Source organism: Terrapene carolina, unplaced genomic scaffold (genome assembly GCF_002925995.2).
Source record: "Terrapene carolina triunguis isolate 2854851 unplaced genomic scaffold, T_m_triunguis-2.0 Scaffold130, whole genome shotgun sequence".
In the NCBI taxonomy this organism is placed as follows: Eukaryota; Metazoa; Chordata; order Testudines; family Emydidae; genus Terrapene; species Terrapene triunguis.
Genome location: NW_020664481.1, coordinates 30,512,115 through 30,530,190, shown reverse-complemented (window position 1 = coordinate 30,530,190; position 18,076 = coordinate 30,512,115). Strand labels below are relative to the sequence as shown.

At 41.6% G+C, this 18,076-nt stretch overlaps 1 protein-coding gene across 2 annotated transcripts in view; it reads left to right on the top strand.

Annotated features, from left to right (window-relative positions):
- The first annotated feature begins 1,477 nt into the window (after positions 1–1,477).
- The window catches only part of TENT4B (terminal nucleotidyltransferase 4B), a 49,044-nt gene continuing 32,445 nt past the window's right edge, over positions 1,478–18,076 (top strand). For both annotated transcript variants that reach the window (XM_026652858.2, XM_026652857.2), the window contains exon 1: positions 1,478–2,078. In XM_026652858.2, coding sequence (XP_026508643.1) covers positions 1,576–2,078 — 503 coding nt within the window. In that variant the 5' untranslated portion in view covers positions 1,478–1,575. The remainder of the gene's footprint in view (positions 2,079–18,076) is intronic.

The following is an 18,076-nucleotide window of genomic DNA, read 5'->3' as shown; positions in this document are numbered from 1 at the left end:
CATCCGAAGAAGTGGGTTGTAGCCCACGAAAGCTTATGCTCTAATAAATTTGTTAGTCCCTAAGGTGCCACAAGTACTCCTGTTCTTTAAGGGCAGTTTAAGAGGTTTACATGGTTTGGACCATGAAGTAATACTTACAAGGCTTAAGTGAGGGGTAAACTTCATTGCATAGTTGGGATCATTTAATAATAACATGCCTATGCAATCTGCCTCTCTGCAATTTAGCAGTGTAATATTCTGCATCAGTAATAAACTGGTTAATGTGTATGTGTTCTTTTGCAATGACTCAGAAGTTTATAGTTCACATGCCATGCAAGGGCCAGATAATTCCATTTCTACCCTCACTGCTGCTGTGTAGTTCCATTTGGCCCTGGGTTCAGATTTGTTACAGTATTTTAGGAAGTGGAAACATAGTGCTTTCAAAAATTCACCGATCTGCATGTATTTTATGGAGTTAATTATAACAAAGGAAAAATATAATGAAATAACTATCAAAGCACATCTTTCTGTATTACCAAGCATAGAATGGTTATACCTCAGTAATGAAACTGGACAATAGGAAGGTAAAAGTAAATATTTTTAAAACAATTTTAAACATTTAAAACAACACAATACCTTTCTCATGTTACTAATAAGGTAAACACATTTTCTTTGTACTATTTATGCAGTTTGTTTACTTTTTACATTTAATTCCACTGTGTTTATAGTCGGATTCGCTTTCTCATTTTCAGACACTATTGCATACAGGGCGGGGTGATATTTAAATCCAAATAACGATCTTGATTCTGAGACTGGATCGGCCCACGTGGCCCCATCTGCTCAAGTTGCCCCATTGTGCAAAGAACCATTTGGGCGAATCCCGTTGCAAGATTAGACACTATAACTGTTTTCACTGCAATGAAACATTTCCTGGAGTGCTTTCTGGTCACGAAATCTGATTTGGCACCTGAACGCCCTAACAATTTCGCTGTCTCGCGTCAGGTCAGAGGATAGTTTAATTAATTGATGATGACTGAATATGGAGTGGCTCAAAAATACAACACTGAGGGAGAGGCTAGGAGAGCGGGGGGCCCGGGGGGAGACACGAGGGGGAGAATGGGGCAGAGTGGGGGGTAGCGATTGCCCTGTGCGAATGGGGTGGGGGAGATGAGGGAATGGGAGGAGAAATGGGGTGGAGGGAACGGGGCTAGGCGCACGAAGATGGGCAGAGCGAAGGGCACTAGAGGGGAGAGTTTGGGAGCGAGGGCTGGGGACACAGCCCAGGTTGCTAGAAGCCAGGGGTGTTAATGTGCTAGAGGGGCCACGAATAACGCGGCTCAGGAGCTCCCCGCCCCGAGCAGCGGCCGGCCCTTTATTACGCGCGGCCCGTAGGCTTGGGGCCCGGGCGGGCCCCGCCTCGCCTCGCTCGTCCGCCGTGAGGGGCGGGGGCTGTGTGGAGCGCAAGCAGGCAGTAGGCAGGCGCAGAGCTGCCTTTCCATAGGAGCCGCCATTAGCGCTGGGACCCGGTGACAGGGTCTTGGCGACGGCGGCCGGCGCGGAGCGGGAGTGGAGGCAGCCGGGGTTGGTCCCCGTTTGATGGATCCCCGGATCGCCTGGTTCCAGCCAGAGCAGCTCGGCCCCGCGAACCGCCTGTGGATGCAGATCTGGGAGACCACGCAGGGGGTCCGCAACCTGTACTTCCCGCAGCAGCGGCAGCAGAGCGCTCCCGCCGGGGTGGGCCCGGCCTCCCCGCCCGGCATGTACCGCGTCCCCCGGATCGACCCCCAGCCCGACTTCCTGCCGCTCGAGAACGCCAACAACCAGCACAACCACAGCCGCCACCAGGCCCCGCCGCCCCCGGGGCCCACCGCCTGGGCCCGGCCTGCACGGGGAGCGCCGCCCGCCGCCTCTGCCTCGGCCGCCGGCAACAAGAGAAAACGTGACAACAAGGCCAGCACCTTCGGGTTCAACTACACCATCCTCCTGGGGCCCCCCGAGCAGAGCGGGGCCCCCGCCCCGGGGGACGGGCCAGCCGCCAGTGACCAGGCCCAGCCGCTCACCCCTTGGAAGGGGAGGAACTACAGCCCGGGAGTCGTGGGGTAAGCGCCCCGGCATGGCCGTGAGGGGAGCGGGGCAGGGGGCGATACGGAGCAACTGGGGCGGGGGAGGGTGTTGGTGGGGCAGGGAGAGGCCTAGGGGATCGAGAGGAGGCAGTCGGGGGGAAGGGGGCGGAGGGAAACACAACACATGTGAGGCGAAGCGACCCGTATGGGGCCGGGGCCGGCCGGCTCTTCGGGGGAATCTGCTCCCCTGGCGCCGCCTCTTCTTGCCCTGACGGGACGCACATGGGGTGGGAGGGCGAGCAGAGCATGCTCAGTCCCCATCTCCCGCTGGCCCTGCACAGACACGCATATGTGGGGGTGGGGTCGGGCCTGTTGCACGTCCTCCTGCTGTCATTGCACAGACACCCATATTTGGGGGAGGGGGGGAGGAAGGAACGACTGGTCTGTAACCACCTTCTGCTGTCACACATCAGGAGCATCTTTCACAGGCATCGCTGCCTGCTGCCCTTGCACAGATGCGCACTCACATGGGAGAGGGAGGGGAGGCATGTTACCTACTCTGGCATCTTCTCTTGCTGTCATTGCCCTGAGACAGGCTCACATTTGGGGGAAGGAAGAGTTATTTCAAAGGCATCTCCTCTTGATCTGTTTTCTCTTGCATGCTAGGGCAATAGGCTTGTTAGAAATATCTGAGAGAATTATACAAGGAAAAGTGGAGGGGTATATTGCACAACCAACATGTTATACACCAATGAGCAGGAGTCATCACCTTTTCTGCTCCCAGATATATGTGCAGGATAGGACTGCTAGGAGGCATATTGTACATGTGAGGTTAACGACCATAGTGGATGAAAACCTCCTAATTTGATTGCAGACACTCGCGGGGGGGGGATAGTATCTAATTTCAGAGTACCGTAAAGAAAATCTTCAATTACAACAAAATGTGTGCAGTTCTGGAAATGCCCAGGGAGGTGTCTGTACGAATACTAATGTTGCAGGCACGCCTATATGCAGGAGGGAGGAATTGCCTTGCAGACGAATCCTGTTGTCACTGCATGCACTCATGTTGTGGGTTTCACCCTTGGTTTAATTAATGAATGTCTGCAAAACACTTTGGAGATGGGGGGCGGGGGGAGCTTTAGTATATATATGTTTATTTGTAGAAGCCCTTCCTAATGTCAGTGTGAATGCACATACACATGGGAGGGGTGAGGCATTTTTCTCAGACATCCTCTGTCATGCCTATGGCACATGGTGGTGGGGAAACACTGTGAAAACAGCCTGCTATTGCATGTATGTACACTCGCACCAAGGAGATGAGCATGTTTTTCAGAGTTCTAACTCTTCACATATCTTCTACTAAAAGTGTACATGTGTTCGAATCCACTTGGTGAGACATTTTGCATCGACCTCTTGCTCTCATTGCTTTTATGTCCTGTTGTATTAATACAACAGTCTATGTACTTCACAGACCTTTCCTTCTGACACGGAGTATATTTCCGTAGAGAGTATATTTTCTGAGGTCTGATGGTACAGATATAAGAGTGCCATTTCTGCGGTGCTCTCCAGCTGACCCTGTTTCTGCCTCTCAGAGAGGGAAACACACAATCTGGGGGAATATCCATGTGAGGTTAGTTGTGGTTTGCTTAGACCTCTTCTAACTCTGTGTATGTGTGCATCTGGATGTCTTGTATAAATTGCCTTCTGTGCTGTGCATATATATTTGGTACTATGTCTAATACAGCCCACACCATCTTGTGATTGGTGAACATATGGTGGGTGGGGTAGATGAACAAACATCACCTGCTGTCGTATTCCCATTTTCTATGTGAAGGTGACACTGTTTTCATAGATCCACCTAATGTTATATGCGTGGGCTTAGGGTTAGAGATCCGGGGAGAACCACTTGGACACTTTCTACTTCATGCACACATTCATATACTCTCTGGATGGACATTGTATGATGATGGATGGCTTTTTTTTAGGCTTGTGTGTTGCAAAATATAGTATCTAACTTTGGATAGTTGTCTTTGTAGTTGCAAGACAAGAGCATGTCAGTTGGGGAGTGTCTTTGGCTAGTTCAGCGATATCCCTACTTCAATTCTTTGCACAAAGTGAGGTTTCGTTGCATGGTCCACATGCTAGATGTAATGTGAATGGCCTTTCTTAAGGCTAAGGTGCACTTACATTAAGCAGCCAGCTGTTGAGCTCAGGTGTCTTCCAGGGGCTCATTGAGATGGGCCTATATTTTCAGAAATTACTAGTGCTTTTGGGTGGCTCTGTTTTTGTGTGCCCATCTTGAAATGTCTCAGAGGGCCCTGATTTTCAGAATGTGGTGAGCATTTGCTTTTTCAAAATAAGGCTATTTCAGGGTATCTCAAGTTGGTCACCTAATATTGCTGGTCACTTCAGAAAATATTAACTGTGTAATCACAGGCTTCCTACTCTGTCAATTCTTGTATTGCCCTCTACAGTACTTCTAATCTTTTAGTTAAAATGTTACACTGTAAGTGATGGGATCCTGTATAAAGTTCTGTAGTCCTTGCAGAATGAAATCTTCCATAACCTTTGTGAAGAGTTTTTAAGAGCTGGATAGTTTTAGCTGGGGATGGACAGGCTTTTTTTTTTTTTTTTAAATAAATTGGTCAGAACGTGTCAAACACTTAATTTTGGAAAATAGCTTTCTTTGAGTTTATTTTCTGTTCTGTCATATATTTACCTTGAGATGGGAGGATTTTTTAAAAAATATTTTTCTCCTTATAAATCCAATATAACTTTTCCCACCATTGAAGATCCAGAAAACAATGGATGAGCTTCAGTGAGATATAAGGAAGTTATTACTTAGGCCTTATGGGTGACATCAATCATAACAGCAGAGTTCCAGTTGGATAATCAATGTCACCAGAACCCCCCAGATGAAAGTAATGTAACTCGAACTCAGTGCAGATTGTACTTTTTGTTATATGAATTAGGGGAGTTAGTTGGTTTACAATTTAAATGCTAATTAGATCAAAGGTGTTTTAGTTGCCGTCAGGGATTTAAGAAGATGCTGTCAGAGGTATACAGGCTCCATGTTGAAGCTGTCCTAAAAATAACTCTTTGTACAAAAGGGTTCCAAGACAGAAAAAAATCACAGCTTCTTATCTTTGCAAAGATAACTCCAATCAAAGCCAGGCCATTGGGTTTGCTCGTGATTATGGTACACAAATTATTGACATGAAATTAGAAAAGCCCCGACATTGATGTTATAAAAAAGTATATGCACGTTGAAGCATTCTGTTTATTTTTCACTTTTGTGTTAGTTTCTTTAGTATGAAGTTATGAAATACATAATAATTTTCAGAAAGATTAAATCTGAGTTATTTCCAGAACTCCTTTACTTACACAGTTACCACAGTTGCAGTGTGATATTTACATTCCTCATGGGGTGACACCAATTGCATGTATAACTGCTTGTGCAAAATGGGTGTACAAGTGAGAATACAAACAAACATGTAAGCATCTAGGGTTTCAACATTCTGAAAATCAGGTCAGTAGTTCTTACCTTCAGGGACAGTATAACAGTATATAATATTGATCACTGAAGTTTAGAAGGCTAAATTAAATTAAATTAAACATGCATGTTGAAATATTGGCAATACTTTGGTATACATATTTATCGCTTAGACAGTCATCATGTTCCATCAGGTATATCTGAGTTTCTATTTTGATGTTGGATTTGGGTTGGGAAACATATTTGTGTTAAAATGTTTTACATATGTAATGAGTATAAATGAATATTAAAATGATACACTTGTGATTTGAAATATTAAGATTCAGAAATTATTATGGTGTCTTCAGTGTACTGTTTTCGTACAATTTTTTGCATTATCAAGGCTTAAATATTAAGCATTCAAAAGTCAGTCAATTCTAAAAGTTAATGCTGTTCCTGCAGAGTTAAGTGAACTGTAGTATACATTCTGTGTTATATAGTATATGTTGCTAACAAACAATAATATATTAAAGCTTGCATTTATCAAAGATAAAGGAATAGAAAATATCACATGGCCACATTCTTTTATTCCCATTTTCCATGCTCTGGAATCCTTAATTTGGCAATTTCCTAACTGATCTTGTACATTTCTTGACATTAAAGTGACCTGTGAAATTTACAAGTTGCTTTATACCAGAGATTTAGCTTGCGTATCTTACCTGCTTTTAGACTTTACCAATGGTGATGTTAAAAAGAATAAAACCAAAAACCTGATTGAAAAGTTGTAATCCATATATGCGCAAGATTAGTGGGATATATTTGATACTGGCAAAAACTACTTAAATGAATTTGCTTTGCCACAGTACCCTTAGCAGAGTAGTATATTGTTTTGAGCGATAGTGGCAAAATAGCACTAAAGTAGTCTTTTAAAAAAAAAAATCATTAAGGTATGAAGAAAATTAGATATATATTTTGTAGATTTCAGTGAGTTCTAATCAAGCCAAGCTAAATCTGGAGTTTCTGGTTTATAAAATGTCTCAGCCAACATTTCAGATGCAAAAGAATGGGGGGAGGAAATTAGACTGATCATGGAATTCATTCTGAACTTCAGAGGCTGCTATCACAACTGAAGTTCAATGGAGCTGGTAAAATGTTTACAAAAATGAATCTTCTCATCCTTCTAATTCAGTATCTGATGTTATAATACAGTGGCATAAGAACGAAGGCAGAGAAAGTAAACGTCTGAGTTGGGCAGGACTGTTAGAGCATATTATGCCCGTGCTCTACTCTAGACTGACTGAAAATACACTGCTGGATGAAATACAAGTAGCTGGTCTCTATGTATGGGCTAGACTTAAAAAGATAGTGCTCTGTTACAAACACTACTCAGTAATGTTTCTCAAGACTGAAGGTTGTGAGCTGAAATTTGGACTTCCTCAGTAGCTGTCCTGCTCCTTCAGAATTCACTTGTATTTGAAATGCATATAACCCCAACAGTGGCCACATTTGAGAATGTCTTGCGAGATACATCTTTGTCCAGGCTTTCCACTGTCAGTTCTGAAGTTTTGGACGCTTAGCTGGCTTTTTCCTTTTATGCCGCAGAGGTTTGTGGTGTATTGCAGTGTTGCTGGCCTTGCCCCACCTATGACCCCTCAGTTGTCTCTCAGCTGATGCTATGAGGGTAGGGACCAGGTACTAGCTTGAAAATCACCTAGTCCTCATAAAAACCAGCAAGTAACTAAATTGAGGTGGTGAATCGCAGGGAGTAGGAAGGCTCCTGCAGGAGTCCCAGGATCAAAGAACCCAGTTTATGATTCACAGGTGGATGGCCTAAAGAGTGTAATCCTACAGGGAGCAGGCTAGGAAGGAGAATGGAGCAGAGAAGCTCATCTTCACCCCCAGGCGGACAACATGGAGAGTGTAATCCTGTTGGGAGTAGATCCGTGAGGAGATCCTGGATCAAGGGGAAAAACATGTTTGATATACTGAATATATTGTTTGTTTTGAGCAAGTGAAATTGAAGCCGAGAAGAGAAGTGAAATTTTTGTTGCAGGAGAATGTTCTTAGGTGCACAGGCCAGTGAGTTAACCCACATGCTTATATGGTGTATTTGTTCTTTGTTTGGAAATGTTAATGGATTTCAATTTAAATGATGTTAAGTGCAGTCAGGTAAAATGGAGAGTGACATGTAAATGTGAACCATAGTAACACTATCGAAAGGGAATAGCTCTAAACCATAGAAGAAGTCATGATTAGAATTCAGACCTTCTTGATTTCTTTCATAACTAGATAATCCCATCACTGTTGTACTAAAGGATGTACCCCAAAATCCACATAGATGAAGGAATTTTGGACATCTGGCGACATAACTCATGATCCATGATTTCAGAAGATTACTTTGGAAGTTGATTGTTTTTTATTTTTGTAGGTGTGCATCCTTTCTTTAGGAAAGGTGACCAGAGGGCTTACAAACAGTCTAGTGGAGAGGTGGCTATGATGGTGTCATGATCGTAAACAGTTCCATATCTTGTGCAACTAACTTTTTTAACCAGATGACTTAAAAAGTTGTTGGTGATTAAACATGGTTTGATGTTGGATTAGCTTGCATATTAGAGGTTTGGAAGTCCTTCATTTTTAGTAGTAAACAAAAATGGTAATAACTTAAAAACCTGTAAACTTTTAGAGGTAACTTAATTTGAGAAAAACATTTATAGCAGTTGCATTGTTTTGCTGAATGTGGAGAAATTGATTTCAGAATATGAAAGTAGCAGTTGAATGTACTGTATATATTTTAATGTATGAGAATAAATTGTTTGAAAAAATCCACAAACAATAATTTATGAGCTTTGTAGGAAGGTCTCATCCAGTTTTTGGTAACCTGACAAATATGTATTAAAAAGTGAAAAAGATGGTGAGGGGAAAAGAGCAAGAAGGTGTCTGGGTGACAGATCCTTTTCCTTTATAAATCTGATGAGATCCGCCATCACTTTTTGACTTTGGAATTAAGTGAATTATAGCTTGTTTTGACTGTGTAGACTTCTCAGGGCTTGTCTACACAGACAGCAGCACAGCTTCACCAGTGCAGCTGTGCCACTGTAGCAATTCACTAAAGACACTACTCTGCGGACAGGAGAGCGTCTCCTGTTGGCTTGGTTAATCCACCTCGACGACCTAACACTGGGGGTTAGATCGGTATAACTACGTCACTCGGGGGTGTGGATTTTTCACACCCCAGTGATGTTGTTATATTGATGTAAGTTTGATAGTGTAGACCTGGCCTCAATCTATTAACTGTGTTTTGTGGAAGTCAAAATCAGAGCTTTGCTCATAATCTCAAGAGGCATGTGGTGGTGGTTCCACTGTCTCAAAAAGTGAGATAAAACAAATATGCTTTGGGGCAGGATTCAAAATATAATGCTAAAGGCAGTTTTGAGAGACCTTTTTGAAGTATACTGTAAATATTATGTAACCATTTTTTAGGACATGCAAAACCTTGGAGTGCGGCCAAAATGTTCAACATGTTTATATAGATGACTAAAGGGGACTCTGAGAGGCCTGCAGGTTTCTACACATGCAAAGAAACCATGGGTTATTTTTGTTCTTGTGAAAAAGTACTTACTTTTTATTTCTGTTTTCATGACTTGGGCATTTCGTCCCTTGGGGGTGTCTTAATTTAAGAGAACAATGAAACAACCAGCATTACTTGGTTCTTTTTTTTTTTTTTTTTCAAATCAAGCTTTTGCATATTAAGTAGTGTTTTAAGGTCACCGCTCTTGTGTACTTTGGTGATTTCTCAGACTTGTAAGTGTGGACTCTTTCCATAGCAATGTCTGGTTCGGAAAGGGGTTATAGGACCTTCATTCCTTGAATCCCTTCATCCTGAATCCTCTATTACTATCATGTGAGGGCTGTATCTTTGTTCTAGTTTTCATATGGCACATTAAGACAAAGTCCAGCTCAAAGCCTGGCATATAATTTCGAGCCCAGGCAGCTAAATTAAAATGTACGAATAGCCATACTAATTGCTAAAAATTAAAAATGACCTGCTCCTTTTTAAAGAGAAAGAAACCACTGAAAAATAATTTAACCATCATCATGTAATATTTAACTCCTATTTAGTTTAGAAATAATAAGGTAAAAGTCAGGACTCACTGGTTCAACTCTGAAGCCTTTTTTTAGAGGCATCTAGTTAATTTTAGGAAGATGTACATGTAATTTTTTTTTTTACTGACAAAATATGCAGTTTTGTAATATTTCATACTTGTTTTTAAACACTTCTTATCCTCCTAATTAACATAATCAGAATAAATCTTGACTTTTCAACATTGGATAGTTAAGTGTTCAAAAACAACTAGTGTGCCCAAAAACTGTAGAGTTGGCTTTAACTTTAGCTTTTTGTTTACATATGCACATGGTGTAGAACTCTTAGCTGTAAGAAAACAAAATGAAGACCCTCTATTATATTTAAAAAGCATTATAATAACACCGCTTTCTTGTTCTTAATGTGAAAACTGTTGAAGAACATATTTTAAATGCATGATGGCTTCTTAAATTAGATAAAGTCTTGTAATCTTAGATGACATGTTTCATGTAAGAGAGACAAGGTGGTGAGGTAATATCTTTTGTTGGACTAACTTCTGTTGGTAAGAGAGACAAGCTTTCGAGCTTACACAGAGCTCTTCATCCGATCTAGGAAACATACTCAGAGTGTCACAGCTAAATACAGGATGGAACAGTCTCTCTAATATCCTGGGACCGACATGGCTACAACAGCACTGCATACACGTCTAATGTAAGTTGGCTGCAGGGAAGGGGAATTTTGTCCTGCCTGAAAATGGCTTTCTTCTGATTTATCTGCATGTTGCTCTGACTTATTGATTTATCTGCAGGGTTTAATGTCTCTTTCCTTGGGAGGGTGGGAGGATATCCTGATAACCAGGAGGGCTGCCTTGACATCCTTTCGCAAGTTAAATAATTTTACAGGAGTAGCAACTTGACCTTAAATCATCTTGAAACTTGAACCTACAGTAGGAATCTTTCCCAATACCATGACTCTTCTCACCTTAGAACAGGATAGATACCTAGACTGAGGCAGAGGAACACCTACTTTTAAGGTAGCACTAAAAGAAATTTAGTAGGCATTCATCTGGTTCAGTACAGGAGTACTGGCACTTACCTCATCTGTAGTTACAGTAAAATGTTGTATATTGCTTGGCTGTGTCATGCAGGAGCCTTTACCCCCAAAAGGTACTTTCTGATGACCTAGATGTTAATCCTGTTGTTAGTAAATATATAGCCTGAATAGAGTGAATCTTTAATCATGGTTTACTGATCACTCTGACCACCGAAGACATTGCCCTTGGTGCAATCAAGTGAGCCCTGATGCCTCTGGTACAGGAAATGCTTTACTTTGGCAAAGTCGCTTTTTAAAACTTGTCACTAGCTTTCTAATCCTTTGTGGAGGCTTTAGAAGCAGCCAGTGCTTTCTTGGATGTTCCAAACAAAACAGACAGTCTATCTTTCTGAACTCTGTAGATGTGTGTGCAACAAGTTATTGTATACATGTATTGAGACAACAGTTTTGTTTTCTTTCTATGGTTTTGGTCTAAAATTGATACATAAATTGTCTCTGAAAACTGTTTAGTTTTTACTTGAATTTGGACCTTCATGGTAGAATGACTTTATCCTTGTGGAGTCAGATATTTTTGGTAAACTGAAAATGCGTGAAGCTTACTAAAGTATTGAGCTCAACCTAATGCAAAGGGGAAAACTGTCTTAAGCTGAATAATGATGGTGACTGCAAAGGCTCAAATAGAGCATTGGGTCAATATTTGAGCCAGGCTTAAAACCATTGGATATACAGCTGGATTTTTCTCTAATTAATTCAACAGTCCAAGTCACATTATTTCCCAGGTTTTTATTTCAAGATGTCCATGCAGAAAACCTCTTATTGACATGGCTTGATGTTTACTTTGATTGTGGTTTGGACTTCAATATCTGTTCTTCAAGTGATTGCACACACACGTTCCACTCTTGGTGTCAGTGCACCCTGTGCACAATCATCGGAAACTTTCTCCCTTGGTATACCTGTTGTGCAGGTTGGGGACCTTCTGCTGCTGCATGCCACTGCATGCAGTTATCAAGGGCAGAGCCATCCTCAGCCTCACTCTGTTCCTTCCTTCTGCCTGTGACTTTTGTTGGAACTCTCATCTATACCAGAACACTTATTTCTCGCAACCTTTGTGAACTGTGTGTAGTTAGTAAGTTTTAGCTGTAGAAAAATAATTTAAATTATTTTATTTTTATTTGATTTCCTCGTTTGGAGTTTTCTATTCAAGGTATACCCTGGTCACTGGGTTTCAAGCCTTCTTACTTCAGGCCTATGCCAGTGAGCGACCTGCACAATAACTGCCTGAAGTGCTTGGGGGAAGCACATATGAAGGACCAGTACCAGATTTGCAGGGAGTTCAAGCCTTGGACAAAGAAGGGTAGAGAGGATAGGCTGAAATTCCAGCTGGTGGAGGTGATGCTCCAGCCACTCTTGGAGCCATCCTGGTCTGACTCTATGCCAAGTACTGTGGCTTCAGGGAGAAGTGATCTCCAACTTTAGTGGAATCCCAGTACTGTCCTCCCTTGCCTGAAGAGAGGAAGAAATACAAAGCTTCCAGAGAGGCACTGGCCAGGAAAGGTCCCCACCCTCTAAGTCTGATAAGAGGGTTGAGGGAGTTGAGTAGAGTGCACCTGAAACCTAAGCACTCCTCCAAATTGGTGTCAAAGCCCAGTTGGCTCTGGTTATGCAAGGGGCACTGGCTCAAGCCCGGTGCTGGAGGCAGCACTGTCAACTTTTTTGGCACTACAGCAAGAGACCAACTTGGTGCCAATTGCCCCAGATGCATTTATGGCAGAAAGAAACCTGCTCTCCCTCTTGGTGCAGGTGTATCCTTCCTTACAGGAATCTGGTCCCTCAGGACTGCTGCCACTTGTGCCTGCAATTCAGCCTCCTGTACCACAGGAGGAGGAAGCTCCTCGGTACTATCAAAGGGAAACCTGATCACTTCCACCATTCAAGACATTGCCCTTGGTGCCTTTGTGGTGGCATTGCTCCATTGAATACCAGGCTCTCAGCACCAATCCCTGGCACTGACTGGATCGGCCCTGCCATGGTCAGAGGAAAGGGAATCCTTATTGTTGGACTCAGACATGGGTTCTTATGGATCACAACTCCAAAGCAGGACCCACTGGTCTCTGCACAGATTCTCTCTTCCACTTCCCACTGTGACCCTTCAAGGGACTTGCCATGGGAATGTGGCCAGAACAGTGGCGCCCTGCCCCATATCAGTGTTCATTTTGGAGCTCTTAAGGTTTTCCCCCAGCTTCCAGATCTTTCCCACAGCATGCATACTCAGTGCCCTTGTCTAGAAAGGCTTAGTCTATGCACTGAGTAGCTCTGTCCCCACAGTTTACCACACACAATTGCTACTGGCAGCACACAGACATTATCACTACTGTTGAAGTTGCACTTGCTCAGTCCAAGTGTAAATTGTTACATCTGCCACTACTGTGCCAACTTGTTGATGTAATTGCTGGTTGAACTGCTTCAGCAGTACACTTGCCCCATCCATTGCAATCTCTCAATGCTCTTGCTCACCCTTCAGTTACAGATTTAGAGGCTTAGAGTACTGGTTCTGTCCCATGTCAAGATGACTGCACACAGGCCCAAGAGCAACTGAGGTGGTATTTGGCTGGTCTCTCTTCTGCTCAGCTATCTCCAGTAGCTCCTGAACCCCCAGAGCAGCAGAGAAGGACATGGGTGGAATGAAAACGATAACTTTAGTCTCATGGCATATCAGCTGGAGGGGGGGGAAAGGTCAAAACCCAAAGGTTGGTTGGTTAGTTAGACCTGCACGAGTTTCCCAAAGTGTGCATATTTTATTAGGGTTGCCACAGCTTTCCACTCACTACCTCAGTAGCATCTGAGACCTGAAAAAGAGAGTAGAAATAGATCACTAACTATAGTGAGTAACAAAGCTTGCACTCATCTACCATCTTACTCATCCCCAAGAAGAAGTGCATCTCTCCCTTTCTCCCCATGTCCCACCTGCCTTAAGAGGAAAGGGAAGAGCAACCTTTAGTTCAACCATAAAACTAGAATGGAGAGAAAATAATTGTTGTTGAATAAATGGGTGACATTGAGCATCTTATCTTCTCGAAGCACTGGTGCCTTTGCATTGGCAGTGATCACCAGGCCTTCAGGTCCAGATGATTCCCACAGTTTGAACAGAGGTGTGTGACTTGTTGCTTGTGCACCTGCCAGTGTGAGTGTGCAGGAGAGCATATCCCATGCCTTTCAGTGCACATGCGTTTCTTCCCTTGCAGGATAGAAATCTTGAAGCACCCGTTGGAATAAATAAAAAATGTGAACAGGTGCAAATATGTTTTAGTTTATCGCTGTGTCTGCTTTACTGAGGTTATTGTGGGATAATACACAGATCTTGCCTACAGGTCCCAGGGTTGCTGATGTGGATATGATGTGCATATCTATAATGTGGACATACTGCACTGGTGCAGGTTGCAAAAATACAGTTCTCGATCTGTTTTTATATATATTTTCTAATGTGTCTATCATAGTGTCACTGAAGTGTTGTCAGATAATTAAGAGAAAAATAATCTTTGCTTTGAGATTGGATTTTAGAGAGGATAGGCTGATTTCACCTGTTATGTATTAACATTGTAAACTATGTCTAAATAGAGCACTGGATGTAAATAATATATGTATGATTAAGGGTTCCAGTGTAAAAAACAATTCCAGTGGGGCTTGTTGGTATCAGAACTTTTGCTTGTAACTTAAATTGCATATGGTGCCTTGTTAGATTTGCAACTTCTTGTAAAATCATCTGTGATAGCTTTTAATCCTTTTATAAAAATCTTTGACTGAACATTTTAATATAGAGAATCCAATTAGTGATTTATAGGGACTCTTTTGTAGATCATTTTAATATTTCAAAATGTAATGCAGAAAACATTTCATAAAGCTTTGACCAGTGCCTTGGTTTTCCAAGGAGCAAAACAGTACATCTGATTTTACTTGAAAAATTTTCATTGGCTACCTGTACAAATAGTGTCTGTTAAAAAGACATCAACATACTGAAAATATTGTTTTCGTGCAAATTAAACATGAATTACTTGTAAGTTTGCCCTACATTTACTGAAGCTTAAAAGGATCAAAATTGCTGTGACAGTCTTAGTGCAAAGGCTGAGTCTAGTTTAACTTGCTCTGTGAAGTAAATGCCATCTGATGTTTTGTTTTTTTGTTGTGTAATCATAACTCAAAACAGTATTCATTAGTGAAGTTGAGACTTGCAGCCATCTTCAAACTTTTGGTCCTTATATAGCTGTAAAGCAGATCTGCTACACAAGCATACATGATGCTGTTTGTTAGTATGAGACAGTACATTCTGAGGTACGACGCACTTTAGTTTGTGGTAGTAAAGCAATAGCATTTTTAATAGCTTTGGGAAACCAGCTTTGGCATTTTAATTATGAACAGCCTAACCCCAAGACTGCAATCACTTATTCATTTCCAATATCCCAACAGACTAGCATATTTTTGAACAATTTTACTACAGACTCCTGTCAGCGGAGATTTCACTGGTGCTACATTTGAGATCCCTTTCCTTGAGGGTAAACGGACCTCTCAAGCTAAACCAGTCATTTGTTCTTGTTTAGATATAAAAATTTTATTAAAGTGAATGTTTAAAATTAAATATACACAAGTTAAGAGGGAAGGTACTGTACATCTGGGGTCAGGCTTGGGTTATGAGGGATTACAGGTGTCGGTTGCAAGGGTGAAGCGATACATACATATCAGATAACCAACATAGACCCAGATTGGGGTGCAAGCGTTTTTCAAGTGTCAGTGGATAAGTGGGCTCGCTAATGCATGCCAGACATGCTTTGCAGACTCACTTGTGCTTTCATGTACACTCTTGTTATCAATAATGAAAACACATCTATCCAGAATCTTTTTATCACTAAGCTTGATAAATGGTTTTTAAAAAAACCCTCTGTAAATGTGGAAATGGCCACTAGAATTTACTAGCAGAGCTAGATCATGGGAAATGGTTTGAAAGGCATCTGTTTTCAGGCATAACTGTTGCTGCATAAACTGAAGTAACTGACAAACTGATCAACGCATTGGGTGCCTTCCTCTTGAGCCTCCAGCACTGATGTCTGTAGCTTAGTAAGGGTTATTGTTGCTTTTTTCTTGAAATGTGATGGTGGTTTAAAAGAATCTCTTTAAAGGACACTGTCGGAAGTAATCCCACCCCATCCTCAATCTTGCTCTTTTAAAAAATATGTATATGATTCCTGATGTTCCATCCCACCATCTAAAATAGAGGCAACAAAAATAACTTCCTGAGTGAGAGTTGTAATGTTGTTACAATATCAGTTCCTCACTTTGGTATCCCATGGACCTGCTGTGGACAAAACCTCTATAGCCTCCAGGAGTGACAGTGAGTCCTCTCTGGGCTTGTATAAGCACAAGTGCTGCTTTAGCTGTACTGCTATAGTTTGAAGTATAAAGGTTTGTCTACTGATATATCTTTATACCAATATAGTTATTTTTATACTGGAAGGAAAATAAGCAATAGGGCATAAGGAACTTCCATAACAGTATCGCTGTGTCTACATTCTCTGGATTCTAATTATATAACTATTTTGGTTTATTTAAAAAAAAAAAAAAAACCCTCCTCAATCCTGACAGTTTTTATACTTGTACAGAAACTGTGTGTAGACCAGTCTCGTGCATAGTACTGCACCACACCCAACTGCAAAACCATCAGCTAGTCTTCAGCTAGGATTTTTAACTGTTCCAGCTCTAGATTTGGAGAGTTGATATTTTTCAGTATCAAGGTAAATCTCTTTTTAAAAGGAATGTTGTCAACTCATTTTTTTTTTTTTAAATTATCAGTTTCTGATAACAGTACCCTTTACTTAGTAAGTCTTGATTTAAAAAAAATTGTTTCTGTTCCCTTGTTATTTATGAATACCTATTTTAGCAAGTGAGAAATTGGCACACTTTTCAGCGGAAACAGTGAAAATTATACAAAATGTGGCGGAAAAGAAGTATCTCTTTTACTTCTTTCTGTTAGTAATCTTAACTGCTGCCTATAACTATAGTATGCACAAAATTTAGATAGAAATGTTTGGGTTTTTTAAATTGACTGTGTTCCTCTAAAGTGAAACTTGGGTGCTTTTTAAATGTTGGGCTTGTCAGCCTTGCTCTAGTTGCTTTATGAAGCTAATTTCAACACCAATCCTTTCCACAAATTGAACTGAATTTTTTTTTAAGCTAGCAGCTTTCACATATCCTCCCTAAAGAAGATGGGACAGGTTATTCAGAGAAGATAAAAACAATTGCCCATAATTTAATATTACAGATTTTCTAGAGCAATTATGCAGTTGATGTATTTAAGTACATACTGGACCTTTCACTGTTTCAGAACAGAGCGAACACAAATTTTGGCCTTCTATGGTGTCTGTACTGAAGGCATGTAAGCTGGCTTGAAAGTTCTGTGCAGCATATAGAGCCAATTCTTGCTACCTCCAACATCAGTTGCAAAACTCCCATTGCCTTCAAAGGGAGCAGGTTTAAATTTGTGACTAAGACCCTGATTCAGCAAGGTACTAAAGCAGGTGCTTAACTAACTTTAAGCATGTGACTACAGTAGTCCCATTGGCTTTAGTTTTAAGTTAGTTTGGTATATGCGAGCAGTTAAAGGCTCTCTAGCTTATCTAACGTTTAAATTGCAACCCAACTCTTCAATGGGGAGTATAGTTTACACATCATCTCTGGCTGTAGGTAGCTGTGGGAAGCCAGAAGTGTGCCTTTAAGGCTTAACCAAAGGCTTTTTTCGTATGACCCTATTCCCTTCTAAATTTTTTCAGCAGTGAGAAATGTCAAAATCAAAACTGTGTAATGTTTGCCTTTTTAAAAAAAGCTGTCTTAATTGTGATTGATTGTGTATCAGTAATGCAACGTTTTCCAATCATTAAAGCCCCCCTCTCTGTAGCCTATTTAACACTCGAGTCTTCCACGACACCGTAGCCACATGATCTGCTTTCTCACATTCCTATCATTTGTTTTTCTTTTCTCTTGCTTGTCTCACTTTTCTTGTCACTGTCTTTTGTCAGGTTAACTTACATTTTATGCTTTTGTTTCCCTTCCCCTCTCTGACCAGATCCCTCCTCCTACTCTTGCTCCCGTATCTGTTGTGAGTGTTTCCCATTGTATGTCTCCTCTTCCTCATCTTTCTGTCTACAAATTATTCCCTGCTTTGTTCTTTCTCTGTTGGAGCTGTTCCTTCACCCCACTCGTGTTTATGGGATGTTCTTTTTTATTTTCCTATTCTCCTTGTTTTGGGAGAAAGCTGTTGCATATTCTCTCACTCCTTTCTTTTTTTCCCCTAACCACATCTGCTATACAATGCTATTCCTTGCCTGGGATAGTGCAGAGCAAAGACCTGTGTAGCCCCACCTTAGTGGAGGAGGGAGAACAGAA